The sequence below is a fragment of the Sus scrofa genome, chromosome 13 (assembly GCF_054392235.1).
Source record: "Sus scrofa isolate SSC_HxYL_T2T_F1_AM1 chromosome 13, Sscrofa_HxYL_maternal_Yorkshire_Landrace_v2.0, whole genome shotgun sequence".
Classification (NCBI taxonomy): Eukaryota; Metazoa; Chordata; class Mammalia; order Artiodactyla; family Suidae; genus Sus; species Sus scrofa.
The window spans coordinates 212,548,064-212,561,618 of record NC_139395.1 but is presented as its reverse complement, the minus strand read 5'-3'; the positions used below and the strand labels follow the sequence as shown (position 1 = coordinate 212,561,618).

The window sequence follows — 13,555 nt, the reverse complement described above, 5'->3', positions numbered from 1 at the left end:
GAGTCAGAAAAGACTCAAGAAAGAGTTCCTGTTGTAGCACAGTGGATACAAATCCAACTAGTATCCATGAAGATACAGGTTCGATCCCTGGCTTCGCTCAGTGAGTTAAGAATCCAGCATTTCCATGAGCTGTGATGTAGGTTACAGACTTGCCTCAGATCCTGCGTTGCTGTGGCTGTGGTGTAGGCCTGCAGCTGCAGCTCCCATTTGACCCCTAGACTGTGCCAAGAGCATGGCCCTAAAAAAAAGGCAAAAGACTCAAGAACACTTGGCATCTATTGCTAATATCTTTTGACGCAGTGTTCAATTTAAATGTTAATTTACAGTTTTTCTTAGATTAATTTTATTCTTGAATATTTAAATTAAAATGAACACCACAATTAAAATACACACCACACTCTTCATGAAACCATAGTGAAAAGATGTTGGATCGCCCTAGTAATCAGGGGAAAGCAAATTAAAACCGCTTAGAGATACCATTATGCATCCATGAGACTGACAAAGTTAGGAAGTTTGACCATCCCACATGTTGGCAAGGATGTGGGCAGTTGAACCTTACATGCACAAGGAGTGTAAATTAGTACCAACGCATTAGGAAATAATTTAGCGTGGTCCCGTGAAGGTATTAGATCGTATAATGATCTGATGTATTCGCCCTCAGACCTTATAATTCCACTGGTACTTTTATGCCCCAGAGAAGCTTGATGTGCACCAGTTAGACATGCACAAGAGTTCCTAATAGCATGGCTTGTAATTGTGGAATAAAAAGAGAAACAACCAGAGTTTCCATCATGGCTCAGTGGAAACGAATCCGACTAGCATCCATGAGGACACAGGTTCAATCCCTGGCCTCACTCAGTGGGTTAAGGATCCACCGTTGCCATGAGCTGTGGTATAGGTTGCAGACACAGTTGCGATCCTATGTTGCTGTGGCTGTGGTGTAGGCTGGCTACAGCTCCAATTTGACCCCTAGCCTGGGAACCTCCGTGTGTCATGGGTGTGGCCCTAAAAAGACAAAAAATAAAAAAAAATTTTTAATAAAAATTTAAAAAAAGAAAAGTCACCCAGAAGTTACCTTTGAGGGCAAGGAAAAAAGATGTGGTCAAACTAGATCCACGGGACTCCAGCAGTCCTGCCAGTCAGCTGGCTATTCCTTGTGCTGGGATTCAAGTTATTCTTCATCTCTTATCTGCAAGTCAACAAGCATTCTTTTATGTTCTTGAATTATTTTATTAAGAAATTTCCCAAAGTTTTTTCTTGAATGATATAACTGCTAATCAGACCGTGTAGGGCCAATTTGGATTTTGGACTATTAAAAATAGTAAATTTGTACAGTCGAGTCCATATAGCAACTTGAGCTAGGCTGGCAAATCTTTGGCATCTCAGCTAAAATTATAAATCATAAGTAATTTATTTTAAATTAATGGCATTTACTGTGTCTGAAATTTCCAAGTAATACCATATTGTTTTATATAAAACTTAATTTTAAAAGGCAGTTTTCCAAAACCCTGAGGCCTGCGCATATTTATATATAATGCATTAAGCCTAGATGTGTAGCCAACTACGTGTCTTCCTTTGAAAGACAAAGCTGACTTTCAAATACCAGGCAGTGGAAATCTCAATCCATGACTTGATATAATAGTCATGGATTTATATATAAATAATTTTGATATAATATAGTTTGGAAACTGAGGACTACTACTGCGCCTTTATGGGAAACTATGCTTTTTTTTTTTTTTTGGCTTTTTAGGGCTGCACCTGAGGCATATGGAAGTTCCCAGGTTAGGGGTCAAATCGGAGCTGCAGCTGCCAGCCACAGCCACAGCAATGCCAGATCCAAACTGCATCAGCAACGTACACCACAGCTCACGGCAACGCCAGATCCTTAACCCACTGAGTGAGACCAAGGATCGAACCTGTGTCCTCATGGATACTAGTCAGATTCGTTACCACTGAGTCACGATGGAAACTCCGGGAAACTTTACTATTCTTAATCCCAGAATTTCCTTGGGCCTTTATTACTCCTGTTCTTTTGAGAAGCTTGTAAATATGGAGTCAACTAAAAGCTTTAGGTTGGATTCTTCCGCTTGAATTTTGATAAACTAAACTAAATTGTAGCAGAATGTTAACTACTGAAGAAAACAAACAAAAAAGGCCTGTTTCTTTAACATTGTTGTACACTGGGAATTATAAGATGGACCAGAAGGAGAAAAGCAAATTAGAGCATCAAAGTTGTGTAGCTGTAAAGCTTAAACTAAGATAAGCGAACCACACAAACCAGGATGCCAAACTGGTTAATGTCTAATCTCTGCTGTAGCTCGAACATTCCTTGAAAGAGGAAATCATTTCAGTGTGTTCCCTGAAGATTTTCAGGGGGAAATAATTCAGTTTACCGCAACTACTATTTTAGTTCCTATTAATTCTTTGATGATTTTTTAAAAAAATAAAAGTTCACAACTCAGTCACCTTTCAGCAAACCAAAGAACTAGACGCCAGACAATTCCCAGAAGATGTCGTATTATTCTTGTTGGAGAATACTGAGGATAGAATTAAAAAGTTGAGTAATTTTTCCAGCTTTTTTTTTTTTTTTTTTTTGTCTTTTTAGGTCCGTACCCGTGGCATATGGAGGTTCCCAGGCTAGGGGTCTAATCAGAGCTGTTGCTGCCGGCCTACACCAGAGCCACAACAACACCAGATCTGAGCTGAGTCTGCGACCTACACTATAGCTCACGGCAATGCTGGATCCTTAACCCACTGAGCGAGACCAGGGATCGAACCCACAACCTCATGGTTCCTAGTCGGATTTGTTTTCACTGTGCCATGACGGGAACTCCTCTTCCAGCTCTTTTGTGCTTTCTTTTTTTGTGCTCAAGCCATTCGGTCAAACATTAAAATAATTTTATTTATCATTCTAAATTTGGCACGAGAGCAGTTTTCCTGGCTTCCCTTACCCTGCTGCTCCCACACAGGCGCCCCTCCCCAATAAAGTCTTTTGCTTTGTCAGCATGTGTGTCTCCTCAGCTAGTTCATTTCCGAGTGTTAGACCGGAGTCCACACTTGGGCCCTGAAAGGGGTCCCCCTTCCTGCAGCACATCCATATATAATTACTTTTGGGAAAAGTAAGGTTTTTTTTTTCTTCGAGCCAGCACAATTGATCTGATTTTGATAACATCCCATCAGCCCAAGAATCTCACTGCAAATTAAAGCTTATATAACATTGTCTTTTCATTTCTCTTCTATATGGTATTGGTGACTGGACACACTTTTCTTGAACAAGTTTTCAAATTAAAACATATCCTGGGGACATTCCCTTGTGGGGCAGCAGGTTAAGGGCCCCATGTTGCCACAGCTGTGGCGCAGGTCACAACTGTGGCGATCCCTGCCCTAGGGAACTTCTGCATGCCTCAGGCGCAACCAAAAAGAAAAAAAAGAAAAAGAAAATTTGGCACACATTTCCAGCATTATTCCTTTGTACTTGAAGTAGAAAGAATTGAAATTGTATTTCTTGGGCTCTGATACACTGCTATTTACGCGTACATAGCTCTCTTTTATTTCTCAGTTTTTATTGCATAATAAACACTTGAGGACCACCTGACACAAAAGCAAGGATCTCAACATTAAACCACATCTAACTGTGCAAATTTAAAGCCTCGGCAGTCTTAAATGCAGTTTTATTACTGTTAGCATTTTTTTTTTTCCCATTTTATGGCCTCACCCACGGCATATGGAAGTTCCTGGGCCAGGGATTGAATCCGAGCTACGGTTGCATCCTATGCCACAGCTGCAGCAACACCAGATCCTTTAAACCACTGCACATGGTTGGAGATCGAACCCACACCCTGGTAGTGATCCAAGCCCCTGCAGTCAGATTCCTAACCCACTACACCACAGTGGGAACTCTCGATGTTAGCATTTTTTAAGCACTGTTTTTTTGTTTTTGTTTTTTTTGGCTTTTTGCCATTTCTTGGGCCCCTCCTGCAGCATATGGAGGTTCCCAGGCTAGGTGTCCAATTGGAGCTGTAGCTGCCGGCCTACACCAGAGTCACAGCAACTCGGGATCCGAGCTGCATCTGCAACGTACACCACAGCTCACGGCCACGCCAGATCCTTAGCCCACTGAGCAAGGCCAGGGATCGAACCTGCAGCCTTATGGTTCCTAGTCAGATTCATTAACCACTGAGCCACAACGGGAACTCCTGTCTTTTGTCTTTTTGAGGGCCGCACCTGCAGCATATGGAGGTTCCCAGACTAGGGGTCTAATCGGAGCTGTAGCCGTCGGCCTACACCACAGCCACAGTAACTCGGGATCCGAGCCACATCTGTGACCTATACCACGGCTAATGGCAACGCCAGATCCTTAAGCCACCAAGTGAGTCCAGGGATCAAACCTGCAACCTCTTGTTTCCTAGTCAGATTCGTTTCTGCTGCACCACAACAGGAACTCCTAAGCACTCATTTTTTTATTTCTTTTTTTATTTCCCCAACACTTTATTTTTTTCTACTGCACAGCATGATGACCCAGTTGCACATACATGTACACATTCTTTTTTCTCACATTATCATGCTCCACCATAAGTGACCAGACATAGTTCCCAGTGCTACATGGCAGGATCTCATTGCCAATCCATCCCAAAGGCAACAGTCTGCATCTGTTAACCCCAAGTTCCCAGTCCACCCCACTCCCTCCCCCTCCCCCTTGGCAACCACAAATCTGTTCTCCATGTCCATGATTTTCTTTTCTGTGGAAAGGTTCATTTGTGCCATTTATTAGATTCCAGATATAGCAGATGATTGGATTAGGAAGATGTACACACACACACACACACACACACACACACACACACACACACACAGTGGAATACTTCTCAGCTATAAAAAAAGAACAAAATAATGCCATTTGCAGCAGCATGGATAGAACTAGAGACTTTCATACTGAGTGGAGTAAGTCAGAAAGAGAAAGACAAATGCCATATGATATCACTTATATCTGGAGTCTGGTTTTTTTTATTTCTTAACGAAAATATAGGTAGTCCCAATTCTTATGATGGAAGATATTCCCAAAAATTTCCATGTAAATAGGAGTTCCCTTCGTGGCTCAGCAGTTAATGAACCCAACTAGGAACCATGGGGTTGCGGGTTTGATCCCTGGCCTTACTCAGTGGGTTAAGGACCCGGCGTTGCTGTGAGCTGTGGTATAGGTCGCAGACATGGCTCGGATCCTGCGTTACTGTGGCTGTGGTGTAGGCCGGCAGCCACAGCTATGATTTGACACCAAGCCTGGGAACCTCCATATGCCATGGGTGTGGCCCTAAAAAGACAAAAAGAGTTTGCATGTAAATAAATTGTACATAGCTCTAGCATCCCCTGTTAAAGTAGATGGGCTTTAGAGTCAGACTTTCAGGCTCGTGGTCTCAGACAAATTAATTACCCTGAACCCCATTTCATAATCAGTATAATTGGGAAAACAGCTATCTTGAATTTGGTAAGGAATAAAGTACCATGTGTGATATCACCTGCTGCAGTTTATTTTACTGTTTTAATGCCTTGTCTGTCTCATGGGTTTTTGCTCCACTTCCCCACTAGATGGCACTAGTTAGTAGGTAAATGCAATGCTGACCGTCCATGCTAACCCATCTGAATTTATTGTCATCAGAGGAAAAATACTTCTGGTAAACTTCAAGCAGAGTACTGTTAGGATGTTATTTATGTTTTTAAAAGATTATCCTGTAAAATAAAAGTAAAAATAAAAATACTTCTATTTTTCAAAGCTACCATTAAAAAGATTGAAAAGAGAAGCCATAAAGTTGAAAATATTATCTATTGATAACACATAAACAGGCAAATGACTCATCTAAAATATATTAAAAACTCCTACAAATCAACAAGAAAAAGACAACAACAATAGAAAAATTGATAGACCACTTAAACTGTAACTTCGCCAAAGGAATTCAGATGGTCAACAAACGTGAAAAGGTGCTCAGCTTCATTAGTATGGGGGCGGGGAGCAAATTAAAGTCCCCGTAAGGAAACATTACACACCCATACAGCGGCCAAAAGTGTATAATAAAACCAGGGTTGACAAGGATGTTCACAGCAGCAAAATGAAATATGCAAGAAATATGCAGTAAAGTTCAAGGTAATATGTCCTGGAACTGGGATTTCCATTCCTCAGTAAATATCCTGGAGAAAAGCTGTGTAACAGTAACTTTTATACAAGGGCGTTCTTTTTTTTCTTTTTTTTTTTTTTTTGGTCTTTTTAGGGCCACACACGCAGCATGTGGAGGTTCCCAGGGTAGGAACTGAATAGGAGCTACAGTTTCTAGCCTACAGCACAGACACAGCAACACTAGATCCTTAACTCACTGAGCAGGGCCAGGGATTGAACCCACGTCCTCATGAATACTAGTGGGATTCTTAACCCACTGAGCCACAACAGGAACTCCTATACAAGAGCATTCTTATGCTTAGCTGCCAGAAATGGGAAACAACACAAATGTTCCTTGACTGGAGAGTGGATAACCAATCCATCCTATTAAATTAGATTTTGCCAAAGACCACCAAAATTAAAGCACTACAGTCACATGTATGAAAAAGGAGGTGTCTTCAAAAGCAATATTGAGCAGGAAAAGAAGATAGAAAAGAACGTGTATGGTACAACTCCATTTAGATTAAGTTCAGAGAAGAAGCAAAACAAAATTATATTGTTTGTGAATAGATATTTGAGTTGTTAAAACCATGAAGGCAGAGTTCCTGTCGTGGCTCAGTGGTCAATGAACACGACTAGGAACCATGAGGTTGCGGGTTCAGTCCCTGGCCTTGCTCAGTGGGTTAAGGATTCGGCATTGCCATGAGCTGTGGTGTAGGTCGCAGACACAACTCAGATCTGGCATTGCCGTGGCTGTGGCTGGCAGCTACAGCTCCAATTCGACCCCTAGCCTGGGAACCTCCATGTGCCACAGGTGTGGCCCTAGAAAGCAAAAAAAAAAAAAAATCATGAAGGCAAATAAGTTTGGATGGTGGTGACCTCTGATGTCGTTATATCTCAGTTAAAAGAAAAATGTCTCTGGTGGGAGAGGCGAGGCTCTTGGGGTAAGGGCCGTGTTCTCTCTCTCAACCAGGATGTGGTTACTTGCATACATACCTGCTTTATAGTTACTCATCCAACTGTACTTTGTTTCCTGTGTTCATGTACTTTTTTTTGCATATGTTTTTACTTTAACAATAAGACGTTTTAAAAAATGCACACTCAGACACTCTCCTGTGTGAGAGTGGATTATGCGTGGGCAAGAATAGAAGCAGAACTCATAATGTAGGTGAAGATAATGGGAGTAGAGGCTTGGACCAGAGCCCTGGTGGGAGTGGCGATAGAAACGGCTCCGGAGGCAGCATTAATGGGATTGCTAACAGATTGTTTCCCCTTGTTCTTTGCGGTAGTTCACAAACCAGAAAAAGTTACGTGGACAGAAGCTGCTGGAACCATTCGGGATGGAGTACGAGCCTACACAGCTCTGCATTACCTTTCTCATCTCTCTCCTGGAAAATCAGTGCTGATCATGGATGGAGCAAGTGTAGGTGCTAATAGTTTTGTTAAGAAATAGACCAAAATATAGGGTTTTTTTTGTTTGTTTTGTTTTTTTGTTTGTTTGTTTTTTTGTCTTTTTGCTAGACCAAAATATAGTAAACTTAAGGAATTAAGAAATGGGCCCAAGTTCCCACTGTGGCTTAGTGGTAACGAACCTGACTGGTATCCTGGAGGACTCGGGTTCGATCCCTGGCCTCACTCAGTGGGTTAAAGGATCCAGTGTTACCATGAGCTGTGGTGTAAGTAAAAGATGGGGCTCGGGTCTGGCATTGCTGTGGCTGTGGCGTAGGCCGGCAGCTATAGCGCCGATTTGACCCCCTAGCCTGGGAACCTCCATATGCCATGGGTACGGCCCTAAAAAAGCAGAAAGAAATGGGCCATCCATTTGCTAAAGTTATTTGTTGCTAATTAGCTTATTCTCTAATAACTTTTACCAAACTCCCATTGTATAAAATAAGCAGCTCCCCCCACCACCACCACCATCACCCACCGGCCGTGGCGTGTATCGGCTTGATGTGAGATCTCAGTTCCCAGATCAGGGATTGAACCCAGGCCACAGCAGTGAAAGCAACGAGTCCTAACCACTAGACCACCAGGAAACTCCCTACAATAAGCAGCTTTTATCAGTAGGAGATAAAAGTTAGCATTAGATAAGTATAGTTTCTTATTACCTTGAATCTGCTATATATTAAAAAAAAAAAAAAAAGTAAACAGGCCATCTTTATTCCTGTCTGTACACAAAGCCTGAAATAGCTCATAGTCTTTGCAGCCATGCCCCAGAACTCCCTGCCAAGTTTATATCAGATCCTTTATGTGAATAAGGTGTTGCATTTATAGATAGATCACACAAGGTAAAAGTGTGCTCATTGAAACACATTACATGTTGGAGTTCCCGCTGTGGCTTGGCAGTTAACCAATCTGACTAGCATCCATGAGGACACAGGTTCAGTCACTGGCCTTGCTCAGAGGCTTAAGGATGCAGCGTTTCCATGAGCTGTGGTGTAGGTTGCAGATGTGGCTCGGATCCTGCGTTGCTGTGGCTGTGGTGTAGGCTGGCAGCTATGGCTCTGATTCAACCCCTAGCCTGGGAACCTCCATATGCCACAGGTGCAGCCCTAAAAAAAAGCAAAAAAAAACAAAACATATTACATGTATCATCAAACTGAGATCAAGGCATTAAAAGAATACATACAAATATAGTATTTTAATCTAAAAATGTTACAAAACGGGGTGAATTTATAATTTTATTATCTATCTGGCTATTGATGAAAAATCTTTTTCCCTTGCTTTTCTTTGAAAATAGAGGCACATCTGGGAGTTTCCTGGTGGCCTAGCCTTCAAGGATTCAGTATTTTCACTGCTTTGGCTTTGGTTCAATCCCTGGCCCAGGAACTTCCACATGCTGTGGGTGGAGACAAAAAAAAGCAGGCAGACCGCTCTTCAGCATTGGCTTCAGCCTTCCCTCCAACATCAAGATGATAGTGTTTCCCTGAACTTAGCCCACAGGTCAGCAAAAGGATGGAACTTTTGAAGTCCTTTGATTTTTCAAAGAGAGGATTGCTGGACTTTCATATATGTATTATATAATTGGCTTAGAACATTATGCTGACAAGGCCCTTAAAAGGCCAGTTTTTCACCTTTCCAAGGTGTTTTTGTTTTGTTTTGTTTGCTTTTTAGGGCCGTATCTGAGGCATATGGAGGTTCCCAGGCTAGGGGTTGAATCAGAGCTGTAGCTGCTAGCCTGCGCCACAGCCATAGCAATTCCCATCCAAGCCATATCTGCGACCTATACCACAGCTCAGAGCAACGCTGGAATCTTAACCCACTGAGCAAGGCCAGGGATTGAACCTGCATCCTCATGGATCCTAATAAGGTTCGTTAACCACTGAGCCACAAAGGGAACTCCCTCCAAGGTGTTTTGAATGCAGCTTCTGTCCTTGAAATTATGTGTTGCAGGTATCCTGGCCGAGAGCCTGAGGCACACATGGCTTTTCACCCTCCCCCTTGAAGAAGTCTATCAAATGTTTTCCCTTCTAGACTTGTCTGTATTTTTTTCTTTCTATCAGATAAGACTTTGAAATATACCGAAGTAGCGCTAAACCATTACACTTGATTAGACAACTATAAAATAAATTAGATACAACCTGTGCCCTATACCTGTAATCCCATTGTGTATTTTTTTCCCCACACAGGCTCTCGGTACGATAGCTATTCAGTTAGCACACCACAGAGGAGCCAAAGTGCTTTCAACAGTGTGCAGTCTTGAAGACAAGCAGTGTCTTGAAAGATTTAAGCCTCCCATAGGTGAGTAATAATAGTCAACACAGACTTTAAAACATAACATTTGGAAGGAGTATCACCTTAAAAACTGCACTTGTAGGAGTTCCTGTCGTGGCTCAGCTGTAGTTAAACCCAACTAGTATCCATGAGGATTCGGGTTTGACCCCTGGCCTCCAGTGGGTTAAAGATCCAGCACTGCTGTGAAGTGTGGTGTAGGTCGCAGACACGGCTCGGATCCAGCATTGCTGTGGCTGTGGTGTAGGCCAGCAGCTACAGTTCCGATTCCACTCATAGCCTGGGAACTTCCATCTGCTGTGGGTGTGGCCCTAAAAAGACAAAAGAAAAAAAGACAGACAAACTGCACTTGTAAAACAAACTGTAAAATGCCAAATGCATGTCATTTTTTAAATGCACTAATGGCGTCCTTTTGTGCCGCAGTGAGCTAAGGATCAGGCATTGTCACTGCAGCAGCTCGGGTTGTTCCTGTGGCATAGGTTTGATCCTTGGCCCAGAAACTTGCACATGGGGTAGGAGCAGTGAAATAAATAAATAAATAAAATGTACTTAGTATCTGTGCTCAGTCCAAATTAAGTTAAGGTTTAAATGTTAATTATTTGTTTCTTTTTTGTTTCTTTGTTTGTTTTGGTTTTTAGGGCCTCACCCACAGCATATGGAAGTTCCCAGGCTAGGAGTGGAATTGAGCTACAGCTGCTGGCCTACACTACAGCCACAGCAATGAGAGATCCAAGCTGCATCTTCGACCTACACCACACAGCTCATGGCAACAGGGAATCCCCAACCCACTGAGCGAGGCCAGGGATCTAACCTGCATCCTCATGGGTACTAGTCAGATTCATTTCCTCTGTGCCACAGCAGGAACTCCAGTTATTTGGTTTTTTAAACCAACATTTCTCAAGGTTTTTTTGTTTTTTTTTTTTTTCCCTTCACCCCATTATCATCAACTTGCCCAGGTTTGAATTCAAGGTGAACTTTGACACCATTTAGAAATACATCATACCGGAGTTCCCGTTGTGGCGCAGTGGTTAACGAATCCGACTAGGAACCATGAGGTTGCGGGTTCGGTCCCTGCCCTTGCTCAGTGGGTTAACGATCTGGCATTGCCGTGAGCTGTGGTGTAGGTTGCAGACGCAGCTCGGATCCCGAGTTGCTGTGGCTCTGGTGTAGGCCGGTGGCTACAGCTCCGATTCAACCCCTGGCCTGGGAACCTCCATATGCCGCGGGAGCGGCCCAAGAAATAGCAACAACAACAACAAAAACAACAACAACAACAAAAAAAAAGAAATACATCATACCTCTTTGATTTTAGTCAATAAATGGATCTATTTTTGCATCATTTTGTATGTATCTCACCCTCTTTTACCCAGTGATATATCTCTAAGTTGTCTGTTTCCTGTGATACACTAGGAAGAGAGATGAGCCCTTTACAAAGAAACCCAGGTCAGGTATGGTTCATGATAAACAGGACATGGTGTCAGCTGGGGAGCTCTTGAGAAGATTGAACCTATCCAAACAGCAGTGAATATGGAAAGAAGAGAGAAAATAGGTTGGAATAATGAAAAAGAGGGGAAGATAGGAATGGGATTTATTAGACTGGAGTTAACAGCATTCACATTGGAGTTTGCCAGATGAAGAGAAAAAAGGATGAGCAGAGAGTAAGTGAAGAATGGGCAGGAAGAAAAGTAAAGTTCTCCGAGTGTTAAATGTGGGTGACGGCTCCTTAGATCCTCAGCAACCCTGTGAGGACGAGCTGGGGAACAGTATTCAGAGAATTTAGCTTGTCCAAGAACATACAACTAGAAAAAGGTCTGGAATGGGATTTTGTTTTGTTTCGTTTTGTTTTGTTTTTGTTTTTTTAGGGCCGCACCCACGGCATATGGAGGTTCCCAGGCTTGGGGTCGAATCGGAGCTGTAGCTGCCGGCCTACACCACAGCCACAACAACACAGGATCTAAGCCCCATCTGCAACCTACACCACACCTCACGGCAATGCCAGATCCTTAACCCACTGGGTGAGGCCAGGGATCAAACCTGCATCCTCATGGATGCTAGTCAGATTTGTTAACCACTGAGCCACGATGGGAACTCCTAGAATGGGATTTGAACCCAAGCCTGTCTAACAGTAGAGCCTATGTTATTTCCATGGTTAAGTTATGCTTCTGGCAGAAATCACCAAGAAATGGAAGGAAGTTAAATCATGGGCCAGGAAAGGCGGAAAATAAGAAAAAAAGGAGAAAGAAGAGATGGAAAATGGAATGGGGGCAAAGAGATAGTATTGTTGAGGGGGCGGTTTCCTCTTGGTTAACCCTGCCCTTCCTCTGTGCTTCAGCCACCTTTCCCTCGTGTCCCTGCCCCACCTCCATCCCCCAAGACTTTGATTCCTGCTGGTCTGCACCTCAAATCTGAGCAGCTCTGAGAGGAATTCTCCTTAATGAGAAGGTGCTCAAAGATACAAAAATGAAATATAAACATGTATCCTCACTTGCCAATTCAAATTGAGTTTTTTGGAGTTCCCGTCATGGTGCAGTGGTTAACGAATCCGACTAGGAACCATGAGGTTGCGGGTTCGGTCCCTGCCCTTGCTCAGTGGGTTAACGATCCGGCGTTGCCGTGAGCTGTGGTGTAGATTGCAGACGCGGCTCGGATCCTGCGTTGCTGTGGCTCTGGCGTAGGCTGGTGGCTACAGCTCCGATTCAACCCCTAGCCTGGGAACCTCCATATGCCGCGGGAGCGGCCCAAGAAATAGCAACAACAACAACAACAAAAAAAAAGACAAAAAGACAAAAAAAAAAAAAAAATTGAGTTTTTTTTTTAATTCTCTCATTTGGCTTGTTTTAATGTAATACTTGAAAGCAACCAGTTTAATTTTTACTAATTTTTTTATCACCTTTAGGATTTTTTTGTTTGTTTTCAGGGGAAGCTGGGGGAATGAGGATGTGGGTTGGGATATCTAGGACTGAGTAAGGATAAAGCAGCCTCTAATAGGTACCAAATCCCTTAAAAATGTCTTCGTACCTTTTAACTCTCAAGTCTTAAATCTGAACGTACAAGAAACTGCTTAATCTTTTGGTCCACATCTTAATATATATATATGTACCTCAGGTTTAGAGAGTCTCAGTTCTGGCAAAATACCCTTTAGCTATAGAGAACAATCCTCCGTGTCAAGAGCCCAGCCTTGGAGCATATTATCCACAAAATGCTCATATTTTCATTTTATTAAATATACCAGTCGCTTCATTTAAATTGAGCCTTGCCAGTACTGGGTTGGATGAGGAAAGGTATAATATGGATTCATTAATTGTTTCAATCACTTAATTCATTTCAGAGAAGAGATACTTACTTGCTCTGCTTTCTCTTTTTCCCTGATTTGTATTGATCACCTAGAGAACAGTACACTTGCCTGACTTCCTGTTCTTTACAGCCCGCGTGATCGACGTATCCAATGGGAAAGCCCATGTTGCCGAAAGCTGTTTAGAAGAAACAGGTGGCCTCGGAGTAGATATTGTCCTAGATGCTGGAGGTGGGTACTTTACTAGATCGGTAGCCTGGGTAACTTTGTATTGTGCTGGGTGAATTTCTGGGGGAAAAAACTAACTAGGACCTATTGCTGGAGGTGGGTACTTTACTAAATCAGTAGTCTGTGTAATTTTGTGTTGTGATGGGTGAATTTCTGGG

General features: G+C 42.7%; 1 protein-coding gene across 12 annotated transcripts in view; it reads left to right on the top strand.

The window, feature by feature from the left end:
• Positions 1-13,555, top strand: part of CRYZL1 (crystallin zeta like 1) — a 43,950-nt gene that overhangs the window by 23,247 nt on the left and 7,148 nt on the right. For 7 of the 12 annotated variants that reach the window (XM_084986494.1, XM_084986490.1, XM_084986493.1 and 4 more), the window contains 3 exon segments: positions 7,435-7,568; positions 9,775-9,886; positions 13,302-13,400. In XM_084986494.1, the coding sequence (XP_084842620.1) occupies positions 7,435-7,568; positions 9,775-9,886; positions 13,302-13,400 (345 nt within the window). 12 annotated transcript variants of the gene reach the window in all.